Here is a 26303-nt window from a genome sequence, read left to right as displayed (position 1 = left end):
GCTGGCTGGCATAACGACTGGAACAAGAGGGCCGGGTCGAAGACGACAGCGCGATGAGCTCGACTGTGGAATAGAGTCGTGCCGCAGTGTGTTCACTTAATGTTGGCAGCGGCGTGGGTTGGGTTGGGTTGGGTTGGGTTGGTTGGTTGGTGCTGCTGCTCGCTGTGTGCTAATGGAGGTATGATGAGATTGCGATCGTAGAAGATGAACCGTGAGTTGTTTCTGTTTTTCTGCGTTTTTCTGCGGTGACGGTATCAGTGGTTCTCAAACAAACATTTTCTCGTCAAGGAGCCCCAAATTGATATTTATTTGTCTGCGGACCCGCCCTCATCTGAAGCGGTTCTGAAACGGTTCGACATTGTCCAACGTCTTCCTGCCATTTCGAAAATAGCAGATGTACAAGCTTGTAGTGCTCCATGTCTAATTCCAGCTAAAGGGTTCAAGTGGTTAATGTTAAAAACGAAACAATAAAGGTTGACTTAACTGTGGTCCGTGTGCAAGGCCCTTGATATAGTCTATATACCCCCTGTTGAAGACCACTGTCGTAGATGATGCATGGCAACTGAAAGAAAAAAAAGCGTATTGTGACAACGCTTTGTGACCGACTCCGCGCCCTTCTCCTAACACCTCGTGCTCTATATGTGTTGACACCTTTCCTTGTCAGCGAACAGATGGCACTCGGCCAAGTGGGTTGGAAAAAGCAAAGCGGCCCGTCAGCACCTCAGCTAGACAGCAGAGCCGTTCCAAATCCCCCTTCTCTCTCTATCTGTCTCTCCTTTGGGTTGGCAGTTATTAGCAGATAGTATTGTTATGCAGTTTTATGGCATCATTTCTCTTTTTGTGAGTTTGTCTCTTTCCATCTCTCTGCCTCATGTGACCTTAATTGAACCTTTGGGGGATTTGATCCCAGATTAAAACGGCTCCACACACGCGCGCGCACAGTTCTGCACACGCATGCATGCATGCACGCACACGCACACAGAGTGTGGCAGCAGCATCGGAGCTGTTCAATGTGTCCCTGCTGCGAGTAGCGTATGAAATGTTTGCAACAGTCAAATGCAATGAATTGGTTATAATATAATATAAGAATTGGTTGACCCCTTGACCTCAAAAGAAAATAATTTTCAATCTCAATCTCTCTACGTCGACGTCGACGTAGAGAAATTGCTGAATATGATTTTGCAAGCTCGGTTGAAAAGCATGTTGTCTAAACAACATGCACGCGTTAGAGTCGGTGTCGAGTGGTTGAAATGGCAAACACGGTCTTCTCATATTTGGAGCATGAATGAGATCGGATGTCTCAGATTTGTGGCTGTACACTACTTGTCCTCCTGCACACTTTTTTCTCCCCCTCTCCCTGAATTGTGGCGATATAAATGTTTTGGTCAACATTTCAGAATGGGCATGCAGTTTTACTCTGGAAGGTCAATTGAATACATGTATTGGCCTTTTGTTACAGTAATCGTAATTCAGTGAAAGGTTAAGGGATGCATATATTTGAAGCACGTTTAAGATGGTTAAACTACTTTCCAATGAATAACCTATTGCATACTTTGCTACTGCATTTAGTAGCTCAGCCTCAGATTGTGGGAGAACATTTTTTATTTTGTTGTTCCAGTGAGTTTACAGCGTTGTGTATTGAAGAACCAGAGAGTTCAAAGGCCAGTGATTCTCAACCTGTGGTACGTGTACCGCACTACTGGTCGTACGTGAGCCCTCCTCTGGTGGTACACGGAGGAGTCGCCAAAAAAAAGACTAAAAAAAACTAAAAATAAGTTTTCTAAATCATGACAATTTTCGGAAAGATTTGAGGCACATTTTAACGATTTTTCAAGAATAGCAGACCTACAAGTGGCGCGCTATGAACTTGTATCGATTAGACTTGAGTTTTGTCAGAGCAGCCACATTATTGGCATTGGAATGGAACAAAAAGAAAAATGTCCCCCTTGTGTTAACTGTGCATAGCTGAATAGGATGGGGCAGGTATACGCTCCTGTATTGTAACACCAGTTATTATGGTAGTACTGTACTTGGAGAGCCACATACAGTATTTTCTGAGGTGGAACTTCGGTAAAAAAAGGTTGAGAACCAATGGCTAAACCTTATCTTTTGTTAACATGCCTGTAAAAAGGAAAGTTTGAGCCCTTTTAGGCAGCTGCCTACAGCTGCCTACAACTTGCTGTTTATTACAAAGTCATACTGCCTCCAGCCCAGCCCAGTTGTTAGCATGTGCATAGCATAGATAAGCTAGGCTAGGCTTGTTTCCCCTCTCAGTGGGTACGCAGCCACCCAGGTTTTTGCCACTTGCCGCTTTCGGTCGGCTCATTCGCCACTGGCCTGGGAAATTAAGCTGTCTTTTAAGATTAGCGGAGCTCGACAATCGAAAAGGGATTTCTAATTAGGTGGCCGGCCATTGCTCTAACCCCTTAATCCAATCCTCTGCTAATCCGTCAACCATTTCCAAATTTGTACCCCGTCCCCCTCCCCTGGAAGTTTGACTTGACTTTCCTGGTGAAACTGTGCAAGTTGTACCTCCGTTGTTTGCTCAGGCTGAAGCCCTACCGATGGAGGATCCCATGTTTGGTGATCCCAATCCTGATTTTACATTGTATTTGACTGGTGTTCTGATATTTTGTCAAAGAGACAACTTTGACAAAATATGATTTAAATGTAATAAAAACATACATTTGATTTAAGAACATTGAACTTAATAAGCCAAAAAAAAAGAAGAGAAAAAAATCTTTGATAAACGAGAGAAAAATGGAAAACCTTTGAGAAGTTTACAAAATTCAGTTATGTGCAAAGTGGGGTCCAGGGACTCTCATGGTTCCTTGAGGGGGTTGTAATGTAAATATGTAGGCCTGAATGTAATCAAAATGTAAAAAATTGAGAACCTTTCGAACCCCCCCTCCCCAATGTCCCCATGTGCCCAAATGACCATCCGAGCAGCCATCAGCTGCATGAAGCTGCAACTTAATTTCCCTTATTTTTTTTAGGTCTTCCTCCCATCTTTATAACGAGGAACTCATAAAAATAGGGACAAGGCTGCTGTTGTGTTCATCAATATTATCGACCGTGTCGCCATAATTCCCCACTTGCACATATTCCCGGTTTGATTGCCATTTCAGTTTAGTCAAATATTTAGGTTCCAGCATATTGATTCATCCAATCAATCGTGTGGCTGTCTGGGGCACTTCCGGCAGTTTTGCCTGTTATGCAGTCAGGCATCAGTGGTTTTCAAACATTTTCATATAAAGATCTATTGTTTATTCTGCATTTGAGCCACGGACCACCATTTGATGAGATTTCATCTCTCAGACCCAAACTGGTCCAGTATTCCATGCTGTATTGATGTGCTAACTATAGGAGAGATAACAGGAAAACGTTGCTCTAAATGAGAATTCTTCTACATTCTGTAATTGTGTAGACTTCTTGTAAATTAAGTAATGCAGCTGTTTAACAATAATTCAACTCTTGAAAGCTTAAAATGAAACCAGATGGACCTGTTGGACCATTTGGACCCTGGTGGTCCCCAGACCATTGGTTGAGAACCGCTGATCTAACAGCCCAGCCGATATATCGGACATTATTTGACTTTCATTTTTACAACATCGGTACAGCAAATAACATGCAGCCCCATGTGCACCGATTTCTAACCACTCACTTTAATGTCATAGAGGGAAAAAAACTGAGTTGCGAGCCTGTCATTTTGAATAGGGCTTAAAGGACGACTTCAGCCAATCTCATCATATAATTGTTCCTCACTAAAGGCCAGACCGCACCGATGCAACTCGTCGCAACTCCTTGCAACAAAACAGGTTTTTGCAACTGTTTGGCATAATGGTTGCATGGTGCTGGTGCGTTGCAAACTATTGGTCAATTGGTGTGGAGTGGCCTTTAGGCTCATCCAAAAGGGGTCAAAAATTATGAATAGAGCATCAGAATCATTTTTAACCATATTTTATACTTCGGCTATCTGGTTCCCTGGAACAAAATATTGTTGCATATAATATATGCATATAAGTTTTTCAGAAAACCTATAGGATTTCAAAGACATTTTTTGAATCGGCCACAGATCTTAATGGGTTAAGTAAACTCATTGTAAAATGGATTGTCTTTTCAGAACAGTTCACTGGGGATTTCTCTTGCCCTCAGACAGTCACAGTCACATGGCTGGTTTCACACACAGAGAGAATATTGCCTTCGACCCTGACAGGGAAAAATATATTTCAAATCAACAGCCTCTCTCTCGTCTGTTGATCGATTGTGAGGAAGTGGGGATTGTTTTGAAATTGCTCGTCATCTTAAGTCAAGGATTTCTCTTTAATTTTCTGTTAGTTATAGGATGTTGAGTCTGTGAGCTGTCTGTGTCTTTGAACGCAAGAGAAAGGTGAACAGCATTTCATAGCACAATCAGTCAGTGTTCAAAATGCATGGTATTAAAGTTCTCAGTCGCCACGATCGATTTCACTCATTTTGATTCCATTACCATGCATAGTTGGCCGCGGACCCCCATCTGAAAATGTAATCTGTAAATGGCAGATCAAAATACAAGAGCTTGAAGATCTGCTATTTTCAGTGCAGTACATGACAATGAAATACAAATCAGGTGTAATGCTTGCTTATCATAACCCAGTAGTTCCCAAAGTGGGGTCCGGGGACCCCCAGGGGTCCTTGAGGGAGGGACCCTTATGGGTCTGTAACAAATGTAACGAAACGAACCCTAACGGGTTCATTTGCTTCTATTTGTACACTCTCAGAGTTAAATTAACATTGATTTTACAATATAAATTGGGGGTCCCCGAGATAAACTAATGCATGTCAAACTGGGGGTCCTTGAAATTAAACATGCTGAGAATCACTGCTAGAGCCGTAAAAATCTTCTAATGGGGGTCTGCGGGCTAATTACTAATTAGTGTCAATTTGGGGGTCCTTGACATGAAAAAGTTTGGGAACCACTGTCCTAATCCATGTGGCTGGAGTAATAATCCTGTTTCAACAAGTCACAGATTGAGGACTTGCTGGGCCTGACCAACATTTTGCAGTCCTGAGAGTTTTAGTTTTTGCTTTAATCCATGCAAATGTCTGGTAGTGCGAGTCCACCAGCGTGCACACGCACACACACACACACACACACACACACACACACACACACACACACACACACACACACACACACACACACACACACAGGGCTTACCTTGACCCCCGGCCCTGGTGGCTGAAGTGACAGTCTTGCTCTCTGACAGGTCAGCCGGGGACAAGTGTCCAACTTAAACGGTTAATGATTAGCCGCTTGACTCCACAGGGACTCGACGATGCTGCTGAAATGATTTGAGTGTAGAGAGAGCAGTGAGGGCTATAGCTTATTCTATAATACATCCAATTCATTTGGCACTCAAAGACGCTTTACAAAACGGACTATAAAAGAAAGAACTTAATTAAGGGAACTAGTTGAAAGGCAAAAATACTAAGCAAAGTAATACTAAGACAATTCTAGAACCTGACAGATGCATGTCGTTCCAGTCGGGTGAGAAACCTCGGATGTCCAAACGGTTACCTTTTTTATTATTTTAAAACCATTTTAAAATGGTGAAAATAGCTGATCTACAAGCTCGCGCCACGCCACATTGTGAGCTTGTAGATCGACTATTTTCACCAGTGAAAGTAGGGCCTACATTTACCAAAAGAAATACGGATTAAAAAAATGGAGATACAAGTTTTCCAGTTTCCACCCCATATCAAATGGTTTTGTGCCAGGGAGCCCCAGAAGAGAAGATTTGTGTTTTTACCCCTGGGGGGGGGGGGGGGTCCCCCACTTTGAGAATCGATGCACTAGGCCAGGGATAAAAATGGCAAGGGCCCAGGGGCCAGATAAAATGACAACATTAATGATACTTGATAACTTCTCTATTTTATTTGCTTTATTTCCACATAATGCAGTGGTTTTCAACCTTTTTCACATCAAGGCCCATTCATTTATTCAGCATTTGACGCCCACGGACCACCATTTGATGAGATTTTGCCTTGTAGACCCACAACTAAAGCATGTTATTATCGTTGGATAAAATCTTGTCCACAATTCCATGCTGTATTGCTGTTGTTACCATTAGCATGCAGAGATAACAGGCAAATGTTGATCAAAATAACAATTCCTCTACATTCTCTAATTGTAGACTTCTTGTAATTTAAGTAATGCAGATGTTAAAGACAATCATTTTACTCTTAAGAGCATAAAATGTAAACAATTGGCGCTGCACTGCGGCGACATGGGCATAAGGGCTACGCTTGCATGCGGGCCCTTTGTCTAAGACAAATTTCTTCCTCGGGAGACGATTAATAAAGAACCTTGAATTGGACATGTACTGTAAGGGTCCATTTGGTTTCATTTTACACAAGAGTTAGACTTCTGATAAGGGTCCATTTGGTTACCAACTCTCCATAATTTAGCCGGGGACCACCTGGAACCCGGACCACTGGTTGAGAACCACTGCTGTAGCGTGTTAACAGTAACAGATCTACGTCTCTCCAGCTTTTTAGTGAACATATCATTCTAGGGGTTCTTGACACGAAAATGTTTGAGCACCACTGATATAGAAACATAGGTTATTTTTCTCTATAGGATAGGATTTGTAGAATGGGGTCCTCAGCGGATCTTAACGGGCTATAGCGTCCTGGCTGTGTCACTGCCCTCCATTTATGATTCACGCTCTCCGACCGGCCTGTCATCTCGCATTTTCTTCTCTGTCATTCCCCCCCCCCCCCCCCCCCCCCACCCCGTCACTCTTCACCGTGAAATAACACGTAGCAAATTGGAAATGCCTCCTCACGAAAAAGCAGAACGCTTTTTTTTTCTCTCTCTCTCTCTCTCTCTCTCTCTCTCTCGCCAACGCTAAGCCCATGCATAAGTGGCATTAAAGTCCAGTATTAAAAAAAAAAAACTTTTTTTATTGCGGGGGTGGCAGTGCGTCGTGTACCGCCGATGGTGACTCATCGCCGGCACACAGTGCCATCAAACCAGACCAAGGCTTCTTTTTTCCTGCCTTTTCTCTCTCTCTCTCTCTCTCTCTCTCTCTCTCTGCTCCCCCGGATGTCTCTCACCATGTGCTTTCATCCTCTCCATGCCTCTAATGAAAAGACGCTGACAGCTAATACCCCCCTTAAAAATGTTCCACCTTATTTTCCCGTTGGATTAGTGCGATAGAAGCAAAGTGACAGAGAGACGATCGACTGTGCCGTTGTTGCCGTCGTTGGAAGGACAAACGAGAGGATGGGCTAGAGCCCTGACCGATGCCCCGTTCTTTGGTTTCTGCGTCTGATGCCAATCCAATTTCAGAGAGTCGGCCACCAATTACCGTTCTCTTGACGGATATGTTTTATTCAAAAAGTAATTATTTGTTATTATATTGGAAATGTTTGGAAATACATCTTCTCTTCTGGGGGGTCCCTGGCACAAAACATTTTGGGGGTCCGCAGGCAAATAAATATCAATTTGGGGGTCTTTGACATGGAAAAAGTTTGAGAACCACTGGCTAGTGATTTAACCCAGCGTTGTTCTAACCAAAAAACTATTCTGGGTTAGGTTTGTGTGTGGATGGAAAGCGGAGGGCACCATGTAAGACCCAAGTACTATAGACACAAACTATGAGCTTGTAGATGGTGTATTTTTGATTTTCTTTTAGAAAATTGTACCTTTACGATAATATATGATATCTTCAATAATAGCTCCATTAATTGTCTCCATGGGGGAGTATGTTTTGCACTCTGTTTTGTGTCCGTCCGTCCGTGTACAGCTAATCTCTGGCACCACTGGCCCAGCCGATGCCAAACCGTGCACACACACTCCCTGGATGCCAACGACGAACCTCTGCCCCAATTTTTCAGCAGCAGCCTTTAATAGCGCCACCATGAGGCCGACTTTTGCAAAACACATTTCTCTACATTACCTGTACACATTTTATCAATACATCATGCAAATCGATGTACAAATCGAAACGGACCGGTCCGCTTCCCCATATTCAATCCCCATTGGCTATTATTGCCTTCCAAAGTTTGCAGGATTGGTCAATTGAACAAAATGCCTCAAATCATGAACGCAGAGTGCAATTTGAGGGAAATTTTGCATGCAAATTCGGACTAGGCAGAGGAAGCCTCTTGGTGGCGCTATAACTGGCCCATTCATGTTTTTACCTGCATCGTTCTGTGTAAAACTTTGTATGCACACTCACTAGAGGCCAAGGAAAAACCTTTGACCTGCATTTTTCACATGCTCTTTATAGCGCCACCAGGTTACCCTGACACCGGCGCTGCAAAAACAGACTGATCTATAAGCTCTCAACGCATAGCGAACGGGGCTGCAAAACAGGCAGGACGCGACCCCTTGAGAGCTTGTGAGTCTGGCTTTTGTGCGACCCGCAGTGAGCTGTTCCCACATTACTTTTATAAATTGGCATATCGCCCATATGTGCCGCCCTCGTTGAAAACAATGTATTTCAAACTCCAGCTTGTCCCACTCCAATTGAACTCACAGCATGTCGACCGTAGCAATGCATGGAGAGACCTACTTGGAATTATTAAATCCATTATTGGCCTGGAGAAAGTAACAGCCGCCGCCGCCTCCTCCTCCTCCCTGGCACGGGTAACAAGCTAGCCATGTGCTGCTACCTGTGTTTTGTTTACCCAGTGACAGGGACTGAGAGGGTTTTCTCGTCAGCGAAAAGTCAAGCGGCCAGTGGCTTTATACAGTAACAGTAGGTATAGTTGCTCACATCTGGACAATATGTTTTGGACTCAGGCTCAGCGGACCCCATATAGCTGGCCTGGTATTAGACACGCAGATGCGTGCAGATCACGATACAGTTTGTATTGTAAGAAAAAGTACAGTTTAATACAAATACAATGCTTTAAGAATTGAGCCCAAGAAGGCAAGAACAACATTATGGCTTGTTTCCATTTGTGTGAGCATTGAAAAATAAACAAATGTGTGAAATCTCAAGCTGTCACTCTGTTGTCCAAATTATGGTCTTTACACTGCTATGGAAAAAAACAAAGATTACTCAAGTGCGCCCTCAAGTGGTCAAAATCCCGGTTTTGAGTCGTTTTTAGTGGCCCGTTTTGAACAAAATGCTTGAACATGAACACAACGTACGATTGCGGTGAAAATGCACGCATTATTCCCAATAGACTGAGGAAGAAATGCCACTTTTTCCAAAAATTATCCTGGTAGAGACCTGTGACCCAAGGGGCACTTTTTGAGTGGTGCAACCACTCCTATAGACAGCTGTGTGTGTCCCTGGCTGTGTCCTTGGCTGGCTCTGTCCCTGGCTGGCCGAGCACGAAAATAGCGGTTGGTTGGTTTTCACCACCAATTGTCACTGTTGCGCAGCCTAACACACACACACATATTAACTGTATATATGATGATTTCGGTGTGACAGTGCAGTGAAAGTACAGTACAGTAGAGGGACCCGTCCGTGTCTGCGGTTGGTTCTGCGTCCAGCAGGTGGCAGTATATCAGTTAAAGGACTGTGTGTCCCTGTGTCCGTCTGTCTGACTATGCCTATGTCTGTCTGTTTAGCTCTTTTGACCTATTGACCCCTGTAGATGCCGGACCATTCACACTAAGCACTCACCCATTGACCACTGCAACACGTCACGCACGCGCACGCACACGCGCACATTCTGCACCATTCACTTTGCACACCATATTTTTTGTGGTGCTTGATTGGTACAGTAGGTACCCACGGTGACTTGTGACTGTAGCTGCAATGTATCCGTTGCACAAAGGGAATGGGTGACGACAGGTAAACTGATCTTCAAGGACAGGAAAGCAAAGCAATGTACTGTAGTACACAGCTGAGAAAGCCTGCTGGTCTAAGAATGGTCAGAAATAGTGGGGAGACATCACGACCTGTTGCTTCCATCCAAGGTAAATACACCACACATTGTTGACTGATATACTTTTAGTCAGTCTTTTAAAATACAATTTAATTTAGTTTTTTAGTTTTAGTTACCTAAATATCATAAGTTTATAGCTAACTGTGTGTAGATCTGTTAAATCTACAGTTGGTTTTGTCGCCCCAAAATGTATTTTGGCAGTCCTCGATGGTGTCGCAATGATTGATTTTACACTTGGTTGCGTGCTAAAATAGCCGATCTGATGAACCAGAGTGTTTGTTCGGTAACGGGGGTCTCTCCAGCCCGTTTTTTGCATTTCGGGAGAGAGAACTCATACAGGATGCACAATAAACAAGTGAAGCTGTAAGACATGACATAATTAAATGAGCAGTGAGCACATACAATTTGCACTGGTCTACTGGATAGAATTGAAGCTGATCAATTATCTCTGCTAGGTTCTCTTCCTCGATTGGATGAAATTGGTATCCCAACTGAAAATGTGTGAAAATGTGAAATTAACTAAACTACTGAAGCTGGAGTGTCAGTGTGGAATGTGGAGACCACTATTCTATAAAATTAAACCCATTCATTGATTTTCAATACTTTCATATTATCTTCAGAGATTGTGTTGGATTCACGGTGCATTTTCAGTTAACCAGTTAAACCCTCAATACTTAGAAACCGTGTACTTGGTCTGCTTTGTTTTCACCCCACTACACCAAACCTCTTTGCAGAATATAGCCAATCTACAAGCTCACAACGCCTCGCGTTGTGAGCCCCAACGGAAGGAAGCAGGCTAGTTGTCCAGGAACCTAATATATCCAACGACATATAATATCCAAGGACCGACTCCCACAACATTCTAGATTCTACAATAACGTTACGTCACGTGAAACAGGTTGAGGCACACCTCTTGATCACAAAGCCACATTCCTCAAACGTCCGTATTCACCCACTGGCCTACCCACCCACTATTCACCCATGACTAGCTACCTACCCACAGGTATTCACCCACTAGCTACCTACCCACAGGTATTCACCCACTAGCTACCTACCCACAGGTATTCACTACCTATCCACCTACAGGTATTCACCCTCTAGCTACTGTACCTACCCACAGGTATTCACCCACTAGCTACCTACCCACAGGTATTCACCCACTCACTATCTACCTACCCACAGGTATTCACCCACTCACTATCTACCTACCCACAGGTATTCACCCACTCACTACCTATCCACCTACAGGTATTCACCCTCTAGCTACTGTACCTACCCACAGGTATTCACCCACTAGCTACCTACCCACAGGTATTCACCCACTCACTATCTACCTACCCACAGGTATTCACCCACTCACTACCTATCCACCTACAGGTATTCACCCTCTAGCTACTGTACCTACCCACAGGTATTCACCCACTAGCTACCTACCCACAGGTATTCACCCACTATCTACCTACCCACAGGTATTCACCCACTCACTATCTACCTACCCACAGGTATTCACCCACTCACTACCTATCCACCTACAGGTATTCACCCACTAGCTACCTACCAGTGGGTAGGTAGCACAGGTATTCACCCACTAGCTACCTACCCACAGGTATTCACCCACTAGCTACCTACCCACTATCTACCTACCCACAGGTATTCACCCACTAGCTACCTACCTACAGGTATTCACCCACTAGCTACCTACCCACTATCTACCTACCCACAGGTATTCACCCACTATCTACCTACCCACAGGTATCCACCCACTAGCTACCTACCCACTATCTACCTACCCACACTAGCTACCTACCCACAGGTATTCACCCACTAGCTACCTACCCACTAGCTACCTACCCACACTAGCTACCTACCCACACTAGCTACCTACCCACAGGTATTCACCCACTAGCTACCTACCCACACTAGCTACCTACCCACAGGTATTCACCCACTAGCTACCTACCCACTAGCTACCTACCCACACTAGCTACCTACCCACAGGTATTCACCCACTAGCTACCTACCCACACTAGCTACCTACCCACAGGTATTCACCCACTAGCTACCTACCCACTAGCTACCTACCCACACTAGCTACCTACCCACAGGTATTCACCCACTCGCTACCTACCCACAGGTATTCACTACCTATCCACCTACAGGTATTCACCCACTATCTACCTAACCACAGGTATTCACTACCTATCCACCTACAGGTATTCACCCACTATCTACCTAACCACAGGTATTCACTACCTATCCACCTACAGGTATTCACCCACTATCTACCTAACCACAGGTATTCACTACCTATCCACCTACAGGTATTCACCAACTATCTACCTAACCACAGGTATTCACCAACTATCTACCTAACCACAGGTATTCACCCACTCGCTACCTACCCACAGGAAGGGAGCCCAGGAAACGGACCAGGCCTAATATGTGTTTAGATAGTTTAGACATGGCACCATGTTCATGACCAAAATGTGTCATGAAAATGTGGTCTCACTTCCTTCCTGGACTGCAAGTTACACCTCCACGCGGCCTCCCCCCTCTCTACAAGGAGCTAGGGGAAGTGCACCAAAGCATTATGGACTGATTGTAGGAATTCAGCAATCCAGTCAAACCTTAACACACAGACTACAAATACTATTAACATTGAGTGACTGCATATTTCAAAAGTTTAAAAAGAAAAATAATATATATATATATTTTTTTGGATAATTGTATACATTTTAAAACAAACAAATCTAAGAAATTCCATGAATTAAAAAAAAAAGAATTAAGAAGTCATGAAAATAGCTGATCTACACGTTGTGCGCTTGTAGATCTGATATTTTCACTTTCGTTTGGGTCTCGACCTGAAAAGTTTGAGATCCACTGCTCTAGTATTTTTCTCATACATATTTCACATTATCCTTTTAAAGCTCACTAGGGGAATCACAGAAGCCAGTAGTTATTTTTATGTCATACTGTGAACGTTTACTTTTAATGTAATCTTACACTTGTATCTTCCACAATAACCACTGTTTCAATATCATGTTTTTTTTTTCTCTAACCACTTGTATGTCCCCCCCCCCCCCCCCCCCTCCCTGCCCTGTACCGGAAATGCATTTATTTATGCATTTATAATCTGACGGTTTCTGCCAGCATTGTGTGTTCCACTCTTCCAAAACATCGTCGGTGAGGAATGTGATAAAGCGCTGCCTGTTTCGACAAATACATTGGCACCGTGTAGTTTAACCCATGGGTTTTCAACAGGTGGTCCGTGGACCACTGGTGGTCCGTGAAGGTGTTGCATGTGGTCCCTGACCATGCATTTAGTAATGTAGGAAAGTGAAGATTCATATTTGAATTTATCGTATTGACCACAAGTTGAGAAACAATGCAGTAAATTATCTGGTGACAAATGATGACGCGTCGATGTTGTCAGTTACTGGGAAGTCGGATGTCAAGAACTTCCACAGAAAAGTGAGTTAGAATGATAGAATCTCAAGGGAAACCGTACTGGATTACCTAGTTGAGTCACTATTAAAAGGAAATGTGCCCATAATGAATCGTAAGTGTCTGCTTACTCATAGAATAAGTTACAATGAACAGCAACATGAGTTTAATATGGAAGGTTAATTTCTTTCCCCCACACCACGACCATATCCCCCCTCCCAACACAACAATGGTCCCCAGGTTGATTCTCAGTCAGGGTGGTGGTCCCCAGGTTGATTCTCAGTCAGGGTGGTGGTCCCCAGGTTGATTCTCAGTCAGGGTGGTGGTCCCCAGGTTGATTCTCAGTCAGGGTGGTGGTCCCCAGGTTGATTCTCAGTCAGGGTGGTGGTCCCCAGGTTGATTCTCAGTCAGGGTGGTGGTCCCCAGGTTGATTCTCAGTCAGGGTGGTCGTCCCCAGGTTGATTCTCAGTCAGGGTGGTGGTCCCCAGGTTGATTCTCAGTCAGTGTGGTGGTCCCCAGGTTGATTCTCAGTCAGGGTGGTGGTCCCCAGGTTGATTCTCAGTCAGGGTGGTGGTCCCTGGTTCATACTCAGTTGAAAACCCCTGGTTTAACCCATTGAATCCGGGAAAAGCATATGTGTCACTTTAGCTATACTCTATAACTGTATCTATCGATCTCAAAGTCGGGTGTCAAAAGTAGTTAATATAGCGTTTTAACCACTCGTTTTAACCACTATTTCATACTATGGCTATTCAAAAGTAGCAGATATACTCATAGCTTGTAGATCTGCTAATTTTAAAAATGTGTAAATTTGTGCCGCTGCAAATCTTTGAATACAACACATTATGATGGGTATTGTACAGTATACTAGGGTAGGGTATGCATTCCCGATAATCATTGTTCCCAACTTGGATCGTTCCCAAGTAGGCCAGTGCCCGACGGGGCCACAGTTTTCTTCTGGGGGTCCCTGAAAGTAAATATTATGAGATGTGGGGGTCGGTGGCCAAATGCATATAATTCAGCGAGTCCTTGACAAACGTTTGAGCACCACTGATAATAACATCATTTTTTAGGATGTTAGGATTTAGAAGAATTTTTTTTTAGAATCGGCCTCGGGTCTTGTGTTAAGAAGAGTGTAGAACTTTGTCTTGTCAATCAGCATATCTCCCACATCCGTGGTAACGGTCTTTTCCTCAGCGTTGACGTGCTCTCCCATATCGCTGTAATTGCCAATTGGTTTCCGTGACCTCGGCCACCGGCGGAGGTCGCTTGACAGATTCTCTCAGCACAGAGACAAGGGGTAGGGAGGGAGGGACGGGGCCGGGGGAGATAATGCTCTTTTCCCAGCAGGTGAGAGCGGGACACATCTCTTCTCTCTCTCTTTCTCTCTCTCTCTCTCTCTCTCTCTGTCTCTCTCTGTCTCTGCTCTCACATGACCTCCACACGCGTACACAGATTACCCACATGTGATGCTACCTTCGTCATTGCCCCTGTGTGTCTCCTTTCAGCCATTCTTTGGTCTTCAAGGTCCCATTTCCCAATTAACCACTTAAAGGTCCTTGCAGACTGGTGCCGCAAAAAATCTGAAAAATGCAGCAGTCTGCAGGGACCTTAGGCCTATTTATTTGAAATAATATAGACTATCTACAAACATACTTCATTTTTCATACTTAATTACAGTACAGGTGCGTAGGAGAGAAATTTGCCTGGCTTCCAGCCCTGAATCGCTACCCTTCAAAAAAATATGTCCTGGCGATTCAGGTCTGGCATCGGTCTCGATCGAAAATCTGATCGCAGCAGCTGATTGGCCATCAGACCCGTCACTCGACAGCGTCAAACAACAAACATGGCTGCCCCCACTGCGGCGGCGAGTCGCGACCGTATCAATCTGGCTATTAAATCGACCTATAATGTTTTGTATTTATTTAACCAGTAAAAACACATTGGGACTGTGTCTCTTTTACAAGTGGGAAACTGGCAACTGATAAATAGTTACTTTACAGTTTACATGCTAGTAGCGCTCGTTGGCTGTTAGTTTGGTTAGCAACCACGTTGGCCATAGCCACATGATTTACCACAACGTCATCTGCTTTCCTACTATTCTGATCTGTTGGTATGAACCAATCGACGAAGACTGCCCATTCCAGAAACCGCTGCCGTGGGGAGGGCTTTCAGTCTGAATAATTAAGTGAAACGAAATGAAAATTCAGACTTGAGTGTCAGCTAGGAGAGAATAGCCACGCTTAAAAAAAAAAAAGAAGAAATGTGCAGCAGCACACTGTCTGGAAACCTCAAACTGTTACTTTTCAGGATTCAAATTCAAAGATACCACTAGTAGCAGATCTACAAGCTTGTGGAACTGCTACTTTTGCTACTTTTGGGTGACGCTGTGGTATGATCAACTAGGGCATCGGTTTTCAACCTTTTTCATATCGAGGCCACGCAGCCACGGACCACCATTTGATGAGATTTAGCCCAGACCCAAAACTAAAGAATATGTTGGATGTCGTTGGATACGATTTTGTCCACAATTCCATGTTGTATTGATGTGTTACCATTACAGGATAACGATCAAAATAACAATTATTTTACGTTCTCTAATTGTGTAGACTTCTTGTAAATTAATTAATGCAGATGTTTTTATAATACATTTTCACCTAGAATCCATTGCCCAAAATTGGGACACCATGTTGTATGATTTAGTAAAGACACAGCTGCCACCTGCCATCGAGTACAATCTCTGATCTCCAGTAGTTCCAATCTTCATTAGTCTTTGTCTAAAGCCCCCCCCCCCCCCACACACACACACACATATGTGTGCGTGCACCTGTCCGCAGCAGTTTTACATGTGCACTCTTCTCCCCTGGCCCCTGTTTCTGGCCGCTTGCCTCTGCACAGCTCTCTCTCTCTCTCACACACACACACACACACACACACACACACACACACGTGGTCCATTGGCATGAATAGGAATGAAAAGCTTGTTGCGCATCGTCAAATGTGTGAAGGCACGTTTGAATGTACTGCCTTGAATGCACTGCAGAGGCATTTGAATGGAGCCATTGCGGAATGTGCTCTCTATGTCTCTCTCTCTCTCCCTCTTTGTCTCTCTCTCTCCTCTCCTCTCTGTCACTTTCTCTCTCTCTCTCTCTCTCTCTCTCTCTCTCTCTCTCTGTCCACATGGATGAGCGTGTCCCCAGGCAGGCAGGAATGTGTGAATGATGGTATAATGGAGTCTAAATGTGACGCTGCGTCTCCATGTGATTGGCCGCCTTTTCCTGTGATAATGACCTTTCATCTCAAAACCTTTATCGGCACATATACTCCCTAACCACATGAATCCCTGTTCCGGAGGCTCTAGGTCTAAGAGCCCGTTGTCATCGCTTATGTTTTACACAAAAGTATAAATCGCCATTATTATTATTATTATTATTATTATCCTATTAGGTCAGCAATGTTCTGCCTCTGTCTACAGTGTTCGCTTGTAGGGATGGAGCTCGTTATTTTGTATTGATTATGAGCTCCTTATCGATCCTGCTTATTGATCCAGGCTTTTAGAGCCCACTATTGAGCATATTCTAATATTTTGTGTTCTGAGTCTGACGTGAGTCGACAAATTCTGGACAGAAGTGGTATGTTTTCTTATTTGCCAGTTGTGAGTGACTTTGAGTTCTAAAATGATGAATAGTACTGTAACCAGTAAGACGCCTGAGGGCGAGAAGCCCTAAAGGGCGAGGTCGTGCTGAAACAACAGAGCTTCAAGACGTGGCTGGTGCGCGAGAGAGACTCTGACATATGCATGGCCATATATGGAGGCGTGATGTCACGATGCGTGACCACATATGGAGACGTGGGCGACTAGACTGACTGACGGATGTCACTAGATGTCATGATGCGTGACCATATATGGAGGCGTGGGGTGACGGATTGAATGACGGACTGACGGGTAATGCAGGTTTTCATAGTAAATTCAATAATTACTATAAAATCCCCATTTATTTCATTTGAACAGGGCCTTCAAATTCAGTACTTTTCTAACGGACAGTCTACAGAAGGCAAATGACCTTTTTACTTTTGGAATATAATATTGAAGAAACTGTTAATCAGACCAGTGTGTGTCCAGTGGAAACCTCGTATGAATCTGATCTCGGGTCAGAATGGGTTAACTGGTTAATGTGTGTACTTTCACTTTAAAAAGCGCAAATTCCCCGTTTGTAGTTTGATACTGGGTCCGGGTCTCAATGTATTTGCTATCGAGTTTGTAATGGTGGGCTTGGGTTTCGAGCGCCATCCCTACATCGATTGATTTATTTTCTTTACGTGCCAAGGAAAAGCACACAAAGTTCCCAAAATCCCAAACCTTGCGGGTTTAGAAGACACCACTTTACGATCACAGCATGTTTGCATTCACATACCGGGTAACACATTCCATTACAGCACGGAATCCTACAGACTGTTCCGTCTCCTCTCCCAAGTTTGCCATAATACACATTTGCCAGAACAAAAACCTGAAACACAGAAGTAGAGGACCGTTTTGAGCGGTGCCTAACCGCGCCAATGACTGGCCCCGTCTGTCTGTCTGTCTGTCTGTCTGTCTGTCTGTCTGTCTGTCTGTCTGTCTGTCTGTCTGTCTGTCTGTCTGTCTGCCTGCCTGCCTGCCTGCCTGCCAGCCAGCCAGCCAGCCATTCACACTATCACTGCAGCCAGCCAACAGTGTTGTTGAGCAGCCTGCACTGCTCAGTTCACAGGGGTGTGATTTATTTTATTTTATTTTGCATTGACAAATACCTCTCTTATATCATCATATAAGTTAATTTCACCAAGTTCACAAAACAGACTCTCGACTTCCTCTCCTCAGAGATAATGGCAATATTATCTGGTTATATTGTTGCCCTGCTCACGAGCATGGCTGCAATACTGATGAGCTTTGGGGATGTTGTTTGTTCTAGCTGCCTGGTGACAGGCTCGCTGACCTTTTTGGTTGGAGGCCATTTTATGAGACATGTCCACAGTCTCCACAGCTCCCCACACACACACACACACACACACACACACACACCCCTTAGCCCCCCCACCGTTCACCAATGGTTCTCAAAGTGAAGGACCCCCAATTGTTATGTATTTGGCCGTTGTGACCCCCCCCCCCCCCCCCCCCCCAATCTGGACCGCAGATGAGAGATTTGTGTAACCCCCCCCACAGTGGTCACTGTGGTGCTATATTAGCTACTTTAGCTGGAGACCTCCTCTCAAGGACCCCACAGGGGGTCGCCGGACCCCCACGTTTTTTGAGGACCAATTGTCTACGGACACGACTGCAATCCCGACAGCACTTCAAGTGTTTGATAAGTGTCTGACATCAAGGGTATAATTTGCAGTTAACACATTAAGAAGAATGCCAAAGCGTGACTCATGAATACATGTTGTCCTGTCCCTCTCTGCCTCCCCCTCCAGGTCTAAGCGGGCAGCCCACGGACATCGAGAAGCGGAAAACGGTGTTCGGGCAGAATCTAATACCTCCAAAGAAGCCAAAAACGTTTCTCCAGTTAGTGTGGGAAGCACTTCAAGACGTAACGCTGATTATCCTCGAGGTGGCAGCCATAGTTTCATTAGGCCTTTCTTTTTATAAACCTCCAGATGCCGAAAGAGAAAGTAAGCAAACAAGCTGTTATATGCCTTCTGTCATTGATGTGATCTGCTGTTATTATTATAGTGCAGTGATTTTCAACCCTTTCCATATCATCATTTATTTATTGAGCCACGGACCACCATTTGATGAGATTTAGCCTCTCAGGCGCAAAACTTACGAATATTTTGTCCACAATTCTGTATTGATGTGGTACCATAGGAGAGATGATGGGCAAATTATTCTACATACTTTTTTGTTGTTTCAATTGTGTAGACTTCTTGTGAATTAACTTAAATAATGCAGATGTTTAACAATAATTTAACTCTTGAGAGTGTAAAATGAAAGCAAACAGACCCTTACCAACTCTCCATCATCCTTCAAGGACCACTGGTTGAAAACCACTGCTGTAGTGTGTTGGGTTGATATTATTTGTAGGTACTGTACTGTATATGCTGCCATCAAGATTTTTATTATCTTTTCAAAATATTTTTTATTTCCGTTTCATAACGGCATGGGTGTCAAGTCACAGATTCATAGAAAAATGTAAAATAAAATATCAGATTTTAGTATCAGTGACTGAGGTAAACAAACGTACTGTATGAATCACAGAGATCGTGGGCAGACATAATGAAAAGACTGTTATTGTGCAAAACATGCCCCTTCAAGAAAAAAGGAAAGAAAAATCTCCCCTTCAAGTCCCAATTTAGTATAGAACATTTTTCAATTCCGATAATCGATACCGATCCAGCACATATTTAAGTCTCTCTATGCAGTGTATTGCTGCTGCGTGCTGGCTAGCTGCCTGCGGCGAGCAAACACTGTTATGATCACATGGCCTCTGCATGCTGCTGGAGCCCACTGCTGGAATAGAGTGCTTGGATCGCTCATTTTCGCAGCCAACGTTTTTTTTTGTTGTTGCTGATATCGAGCCGATATGCGATCTGAAGATCAGATCGTGGCATGCCTAATTATTTGTTTTCCCCAGTAGCCAAATATCTTTTAAAAAGGGGCAATAGTTTCTCATTTGAAAACACAAACGCACAGAAAAAGGCGGAAAAAGAAATCTGCCTATGCAGCTTTTTTCCTGCAGAGTCTGCCGACCACCGCGGAGACCGCGCTCCAATTCCGCCGCGGTTGCCTTAGTGTCGTTCCCAGCCTTTAACCCATTCTGACCTGAGATCAGATTCTAGAAATGTCAGTCACTCTTCGATTTTTCTAAAATAGCAGATCTACAAGCTCATATCGCGCCACCGAGTGGCGCGATATGAGCTTGTAGATCTGCTATTTTTCAATAGCTAAAGCATAGCATGATGCTGACACCAAAATGGGTGCCCGTTCAGAATGGGTTAACTCGTCTCGGAGGAGAGAAGCCTGGTCACGACCATAGACTGTAAAAAATATGGACAAAGCTTTCCCCGGGTCTAACATGGACGTAAAATGAAGCCTGTAATTCCTGCACTGTAAGTCGCCATCTTTCTAGATCCGTTTTGGCCCAGCTGGCCATTGGCTGGCTCCGTTTGGGCCCAGCTGGCCATTGGCTGGCCCAGACATCGAGGCGGGACTTCCCCCCCTTCTTCTCCGTTGGTTTTTATTTTGACTCGAGTGGGAGGGGAATCCCGATCATAGACTGTAACGGTAGCCACGCCCCTCAGAACATACGCGACTTTATGGTCATTTTTTAAATAAATGGGACCATAATTTTCCAAAAAGAATATTATGACATTAGAAATGAGACTTTAAACTGGTGACTGGAAGCAGAAAGTTTTCATGACCATGTTTATTATGGTAATACAGTCTAGGTGAAGTTGGGCCCAAATACATGGACCTCTATGGGGCTATGGGTTTTTTTGGGTCCAGTGACAGCGCCACAACAGGCCATTATATGAACTACGATTTCCTTAGTGGCTTCACAAAATATCTGTCTGACTGCCCCCCTGGTTAAATATCTGTCTGACTGCCCCCCTGGTTAAATATCTGTCTGACTGCCCCCCTGGTTAAATATCTGTCTGACTGCCCTCCTGGTCACGACCTAATGCCGAGAGTGTCTATAGGGGCGGGACTATATCCTATGTGTTTCCCACGGAGACTTATATTTTTCTACCAATCACAACACTCGTTTCATTCACGGAGAATGTAAACGGATCTATAAAGCCTCAACGAAATTTCCTTGGCTGGTTCTTACTTCTTACTATATACTACTACTACTGTATCTGTCAATATAGGCAGAAAGAAAACCCCAAAAAACATTCTTAACACATAAACGGCCAATGACGTCCCCATTCGTCATTTCAGGTTTTTCATTCATTGTGTTAGATTGCGCTCTTCGCCAACGTATGAATGGCTCTGGGTTTGCTAGGAGACCGATTTAAAACAAGAAGTGAATATGCTACATGAGCTTGTAGATCTGCTATTTCTCAGCAGCTAAAGTTTAAAATCATGGTTAAAACGGTTAGAAGCTAAGGTGACACAGATGTGTTCCAGGTCTTTGGCTGCGGTGAAAGAAAGAAAATGCCGGCGTTACGTGTGTGAAAATGGCCCCCCGCCGATGCTTCCTTCTATTAACCCATTCTGAACGGGAACCCCTTTTGGTGTTGGCATCATGTCATGCTTTAGCTATTTAAAAATAGCAGATCTACAAGCTCATATCGCGCCACCGAGTGGCGCGATACGAGCTTGTAGGTCTGCTATTTTTGAAAATTTCGAAGAACGACTGACATAGAAACATACTGTAGCTTTATCAGAAAACTGTCAGGATGTGTAGAAGACGTTTATAGAATCTGATCTCAGGTCAGAATGGGATAACTCTAATGTTTCTTTTCTCTCCAGACTGTGGAAAGGCGGCGGGCGGCGTGGAGGACGAGGACGAGTCGGACACGGGCTGGATCGAGGGAGCGGCCATCCTCCTTTCGGTGGTGTGCGTGGTGCTGGTGACCGCCTTCAACGACTGGAGCAAGGAGAAGCAGTTCCGCGGCCTCCAGAACCGCATCGAGCAGGAGCAGAAGTTCACCGTGGTGCGCGCCGGACAGGTCATCCAGATCCCCGTCGCCGAGATCGTGGTCGGCGACATTGCACAAGTTAAATATGGTGAGAGACGTCGTCGGTGAAACGTGCTCTCCGTAACAGTAACCACTTGACTTTGGGCCGACTCTAACGAACTCTTCCAAATGAGTACCGGTAGTACTCGCACTTTAGAAAAATGCTCAAAAATAAAAGTGACGCGCTGGGAACCACTCGAACTCCAGCATCCAAGGGGAACTAACATTAGCCAAAAATAGCAGATCTACAAGCTCACAAGTCGCAAAATACAACACGTTCTGAGCTTGTAGCTCAACTATTTTTGGTCAAGAGATTTGGTGCAGAGTGGGGGAAAAAAAGTCCCAAGTCTAGTCTAGTACGTAAGTGGTTAAAACTTGCAGCGTCAGGAGATCAAGATGACATGGCTGGTTTTCTCTGTACAGGATATCCAAAAGAAATGACAGTCATGTGGTGTATTTATTTGCGTGCGTGCTTTTTTTTCTTCAGGTGACCTCCTACCCACCGACGGCGTCCTCATCCAAGGGAACGATTTAAAGATAGACGAGAGCTCTCTCACTGGGGAGTCGGACCACGTCAAGAAGACCCAGGAGAAAGACCCCATGCTGCTGTCAGGTGAGTCAGCATACAGTAGTTAACGGCGTTGTCATAGACTTTCTTGTGACTATCATGGTTATCATAGATTTATTATTATAACGGTTATCATAGATTAATTGTTATCATCATAGATTTATTGTTGTTATAGCTAATCGTCACAATCATTTACATGTTGAAAAATGTTCCTACAGTACATTTTCCCAAAATAGCAGACATTCCATATTTTTTGGTCAAGTTATTTGTCATATCTGCCCCGTGTAGTTTTTTATTACAAAGCCTATAAGGCAAATGGAAATTGAATTTACATGCGGATTGTTCCCGATGGTCAAAACGCCAAAAACACAATTGAATCGTTAATCGCAAATTAATTTGCGTGACAACTAATCGTCAAATTACATTTTGTAATGGCGAGAGCCATAATCATAGCTATTGTTGTTGTCGGAATGTGGAAGTTTCTTCCCTCAGAAATGTATTGAAACCGTTGTGGTTGTCGTTGCTAACATAATTAATTTCCACCTCATAACATTCCCCAGATGCTGTGCATTCTGACATCATGGCCTCTAACCATACGCCTTAATTAATATTCATTCTTCTTCTTCTTCTTCTTCTTCTTCTTCTTCTTCTTCTGTCTCTCTGTCTCTCTGTGTCTCTCTCTCTCTCTCTCTCTCTCTCTCTCTCTCTCTCTCTCTCTCTCTCTCTCTCTCTGTCACTGCTGCAACTATTATTTTACAAAAAAAAATCTATTATTCTATCTATTCCAAAATCTTTTGCAGTTTTTACATAATCAATCAAGCCGATCAGTCTAATTAAACGCTTAAAGGAGTAGCTCACCCCCCAAATTTTTTTTATCCAAAACACTAAATCAAACTTTGCTGTCAAAATTAACACTGTTGTCGATGGATGGTCGTTCATTTATTCCCTGCAAAGCCCCACTGACATCTAGGGCTCAGTATTTTGTTTCATAATGTATGTTTTTTAAATTTTTGTTTCTTGACTATTTCCTCTTATTACCCGCGCCACTGCTGTTGCTATGCAGTGGTGGAAAAACTACTTGCATGTTTTACTTGAGTAAAAGTATCAATGGCTGCAATGTAGATATAGACCGTTACAATTAAAAGTCCGGAATTAAAAATGTACTAGTTTGACTCAGTAAAAGTACAAAAGTATTGGTACTTTTTACGCACAATATCTCATTTCAAGTTTTCAAATGTATAAAAATCTTTTGAAAATGTGACACATTGTGAACTTGTAGACAGTATATGGCTGAAGTGGTTAATGTATGATTATTTTGTTATAATAATCTACAATGTAACTACATTTTTCAAATGAATGTAGTGGAGTAAACAACAATACAATATTTGGATCCGAGATGTACTGGAGTGGAAGTAAAAGTACTGGAAATACTCAAGTAAAGTGCAAATGCCTCAAAATTGTATGCAAGTACAGTACTTAAGTAAATGTACCTCGTTACTTTCCAGCCCTGTTGCTATGACGCCTGAATTGTCCTCCCACGGGGATCAATAAAGGTTTATCTTGCCTCACCTTGTAGCTACTATACTTGTGAGGACCAAACGTCCCCATGAGTACAATAGAATAGAGCACCAACGTCTGACGTCAATATCGCTAGAGGGCGCTATTCCACGGGTTCGTGTATCGTTTTATTTGTATTATAATCCCCATAGGGTGATCTTAGATTGCCGGCTCATATAAGAACTGTGAAAAATAAACAAATCATCTCATGGATATGAAGAGTCAACTGACTGCTGAAGAATTAGTTATTTTCGCTAGAAACGGACTGTATCAAATACGAGTGACTGACTGTTATAAACGATACAGATACGCCTCCCTGACAATATCGCCGAGACAGTTTGTTTATTTTTGGACCACAATTCTTATATTTGACGATTTCCAGATGGCTCAATGTTATTCCCAGGGCCAGAGCCCGGGCAGAGGCCTTTTGTGGCGGTTCTGGACAACCGTAGGTCCGACCGACTCGACACCAGGCACTGCACTCCTATTTTTAATTGCATTTTTTTTAAATCTGTTGTCCCCACAAGTATAGAATACAAACTTCTGTGTGTGTGTGTGTGTGTGTGTGTGTGTGTGTGTGTGTGTGTGTGTGTGCGTGCGTTCGCAGAGCGTTCCTGCTTGTTTTGTCTCCAATCCTGTTTTTATGAAAGCCAATTGATCCTTTGATCAAACGGATTTCCTCTCCTCCACTGCTCCTCTCCCTGAGGACCGAGAGGAGAGGAGAGCTTTGTTTGTTTCACCTCCCCAGCTTTCTGCTGGTGCACCTCCAACAGGGAGACATCACTGTGTGTGTGTGTGTGTGTGTGTGTGTGTGTGATTATGTACCTACGTCTGTCTGCATGTGCATGTGTGTGTGTGTCATGGCAGCAGTATTGCTGTATCATCTCCCTGAGCTCTCCTACACTCCCCTCATCCTTTCCTCCCTGAAGGATGGAGGGAGGAAAGAACAGCATCCTCTCATTAAGGCAGACATGCTAGTCTCCTGACCTCCCTGTATCTTCCCTTCAGTCTCTCACCTCCTCAACCAGCTGTCACTGCCACGGCAGCACACCGATGGGGATGTTGGGCACAGATCCCGTACCGATTTATTTTTGAGCAGGCAAATTCCAGTATTGATTGATTGATTGATTTTTTTTTGTTATGAGCGCTATGTTAAAAAAAGGAGAAACACAAGTACAATACGTTCACTCAAATCACACGTCAACAATAGATTTATTTCCATTGTTGTTTTTGGTCTTGTATAACCCATTCTGACCTGAGATCAGATTCATACGAAGTTTCCGCCGGACACACACTGGTCTGATGAACCCATTCTGACCTGAGATCAGATTCTAGAAATGTCAGTCGCTCTTCGATTTTTCAAAAATAGCAGACCTACAAGCTCGTATCGCGCCACTCGGTGTCGCGATATGAGCTTGTAGATCTGCTATTTTTAAATAGCTAAAGCATAACATGATGCTGACACCAAAATGGGTGCCCGGTCAGAATGGGATAAACAGACATAAGAACGACAAAGAACAGACATTGATCCCTAAGCCCACTCTAAAAACGATTAACTTTTATAGATATATTATTATAGAATAGAATAGATAAATAGATAAATAAATTAAACGCATATTAACCGCACTATAAATACATGAACGCGCAAGGCTGTGTTACAGTATAAAAACACGGGAGCGCCACCAACCTCTCTGCCATAAATTATTGGTTGATTGAATGTTTTCCCTCCAACTCTCTATTATTGCTAATGGCAAGAGTGTAGTTATTGATTCACATGCATTTTCTTTTTAATGTCAATGCATTGCTGTATTGAACTTTAGACATTTTCCAAAAGTTTCTCGGAAAGGTTTTCAAGTAATTTTTTTTATTGATTCAACATTTAATTAAAAACCCACATACCTGCAATATGTTTCTTGGTTTACCTATGATCCTAGATTACCGATTTTATGCATTTGATTTATTTCCTCATGCCTCATTACTGTATGTCGCTCTAGATTGAGAGCATTTGCCATAATGCTGACATAATGAGTTGCCATTATTCTGGTACAGTGTATTAGCCCTTCGGTCACCCGTCGCCTTAAGGCGTCTTACTGGCGTCCCTTAAATATCGGAAATAGCTGATGTTTTGATATCCACCGAAATTAAACCTTAAGCCCCTCCCCCTGTCTGCAGGAAC

At 43.6% G+C, this 26303-nt stretch overlaps 1 protein-coding gene across 3 annotated transcripts in view; it reads left to right on the top strand.

The window, feature by feature from the left end:
• The window catches only part of LOC310853490 (plasma membrane calcium-transporting ATPase 1-like), an 89835-nt gene that overhangs the window by 17923 nt on the left and 45609 nt on the right, over positions 1–26303 (top strand). For all 3 annotated transcript variants that reach the window (XM_083757848.1, XM_083757847.1, XM_083757849.1), the window contains exons 3-5: positions 18793–18990; positions 21794–22051; positions 22490–22615. In XM_083757848.1, the coding sequence (XP_083613974.1) occupies positions 18793–18990; positions 21794–22051; positions 22490–22615 (582 nt within the window). The remainder of the gene's footprint in view (positions 1–18792; positions 18991–21793; positions 22052–22489; positions 22616–26303) is intronic.

This window comes from Protomyctophum parallelum, assembly GCF_964188405.1.
Source record: "Protomyctophum parallelum genome assembly, chromosome: 22".
NCBI lineage: Eukaryota > Metazoa > Chordata > Actinopteri > Myctophiformes > Myctophidae > Protomyctophum > Protomyctophum parallelum.
This window is presented reverse-complemented; position numbering and strand designations above follow the sequence as displayed.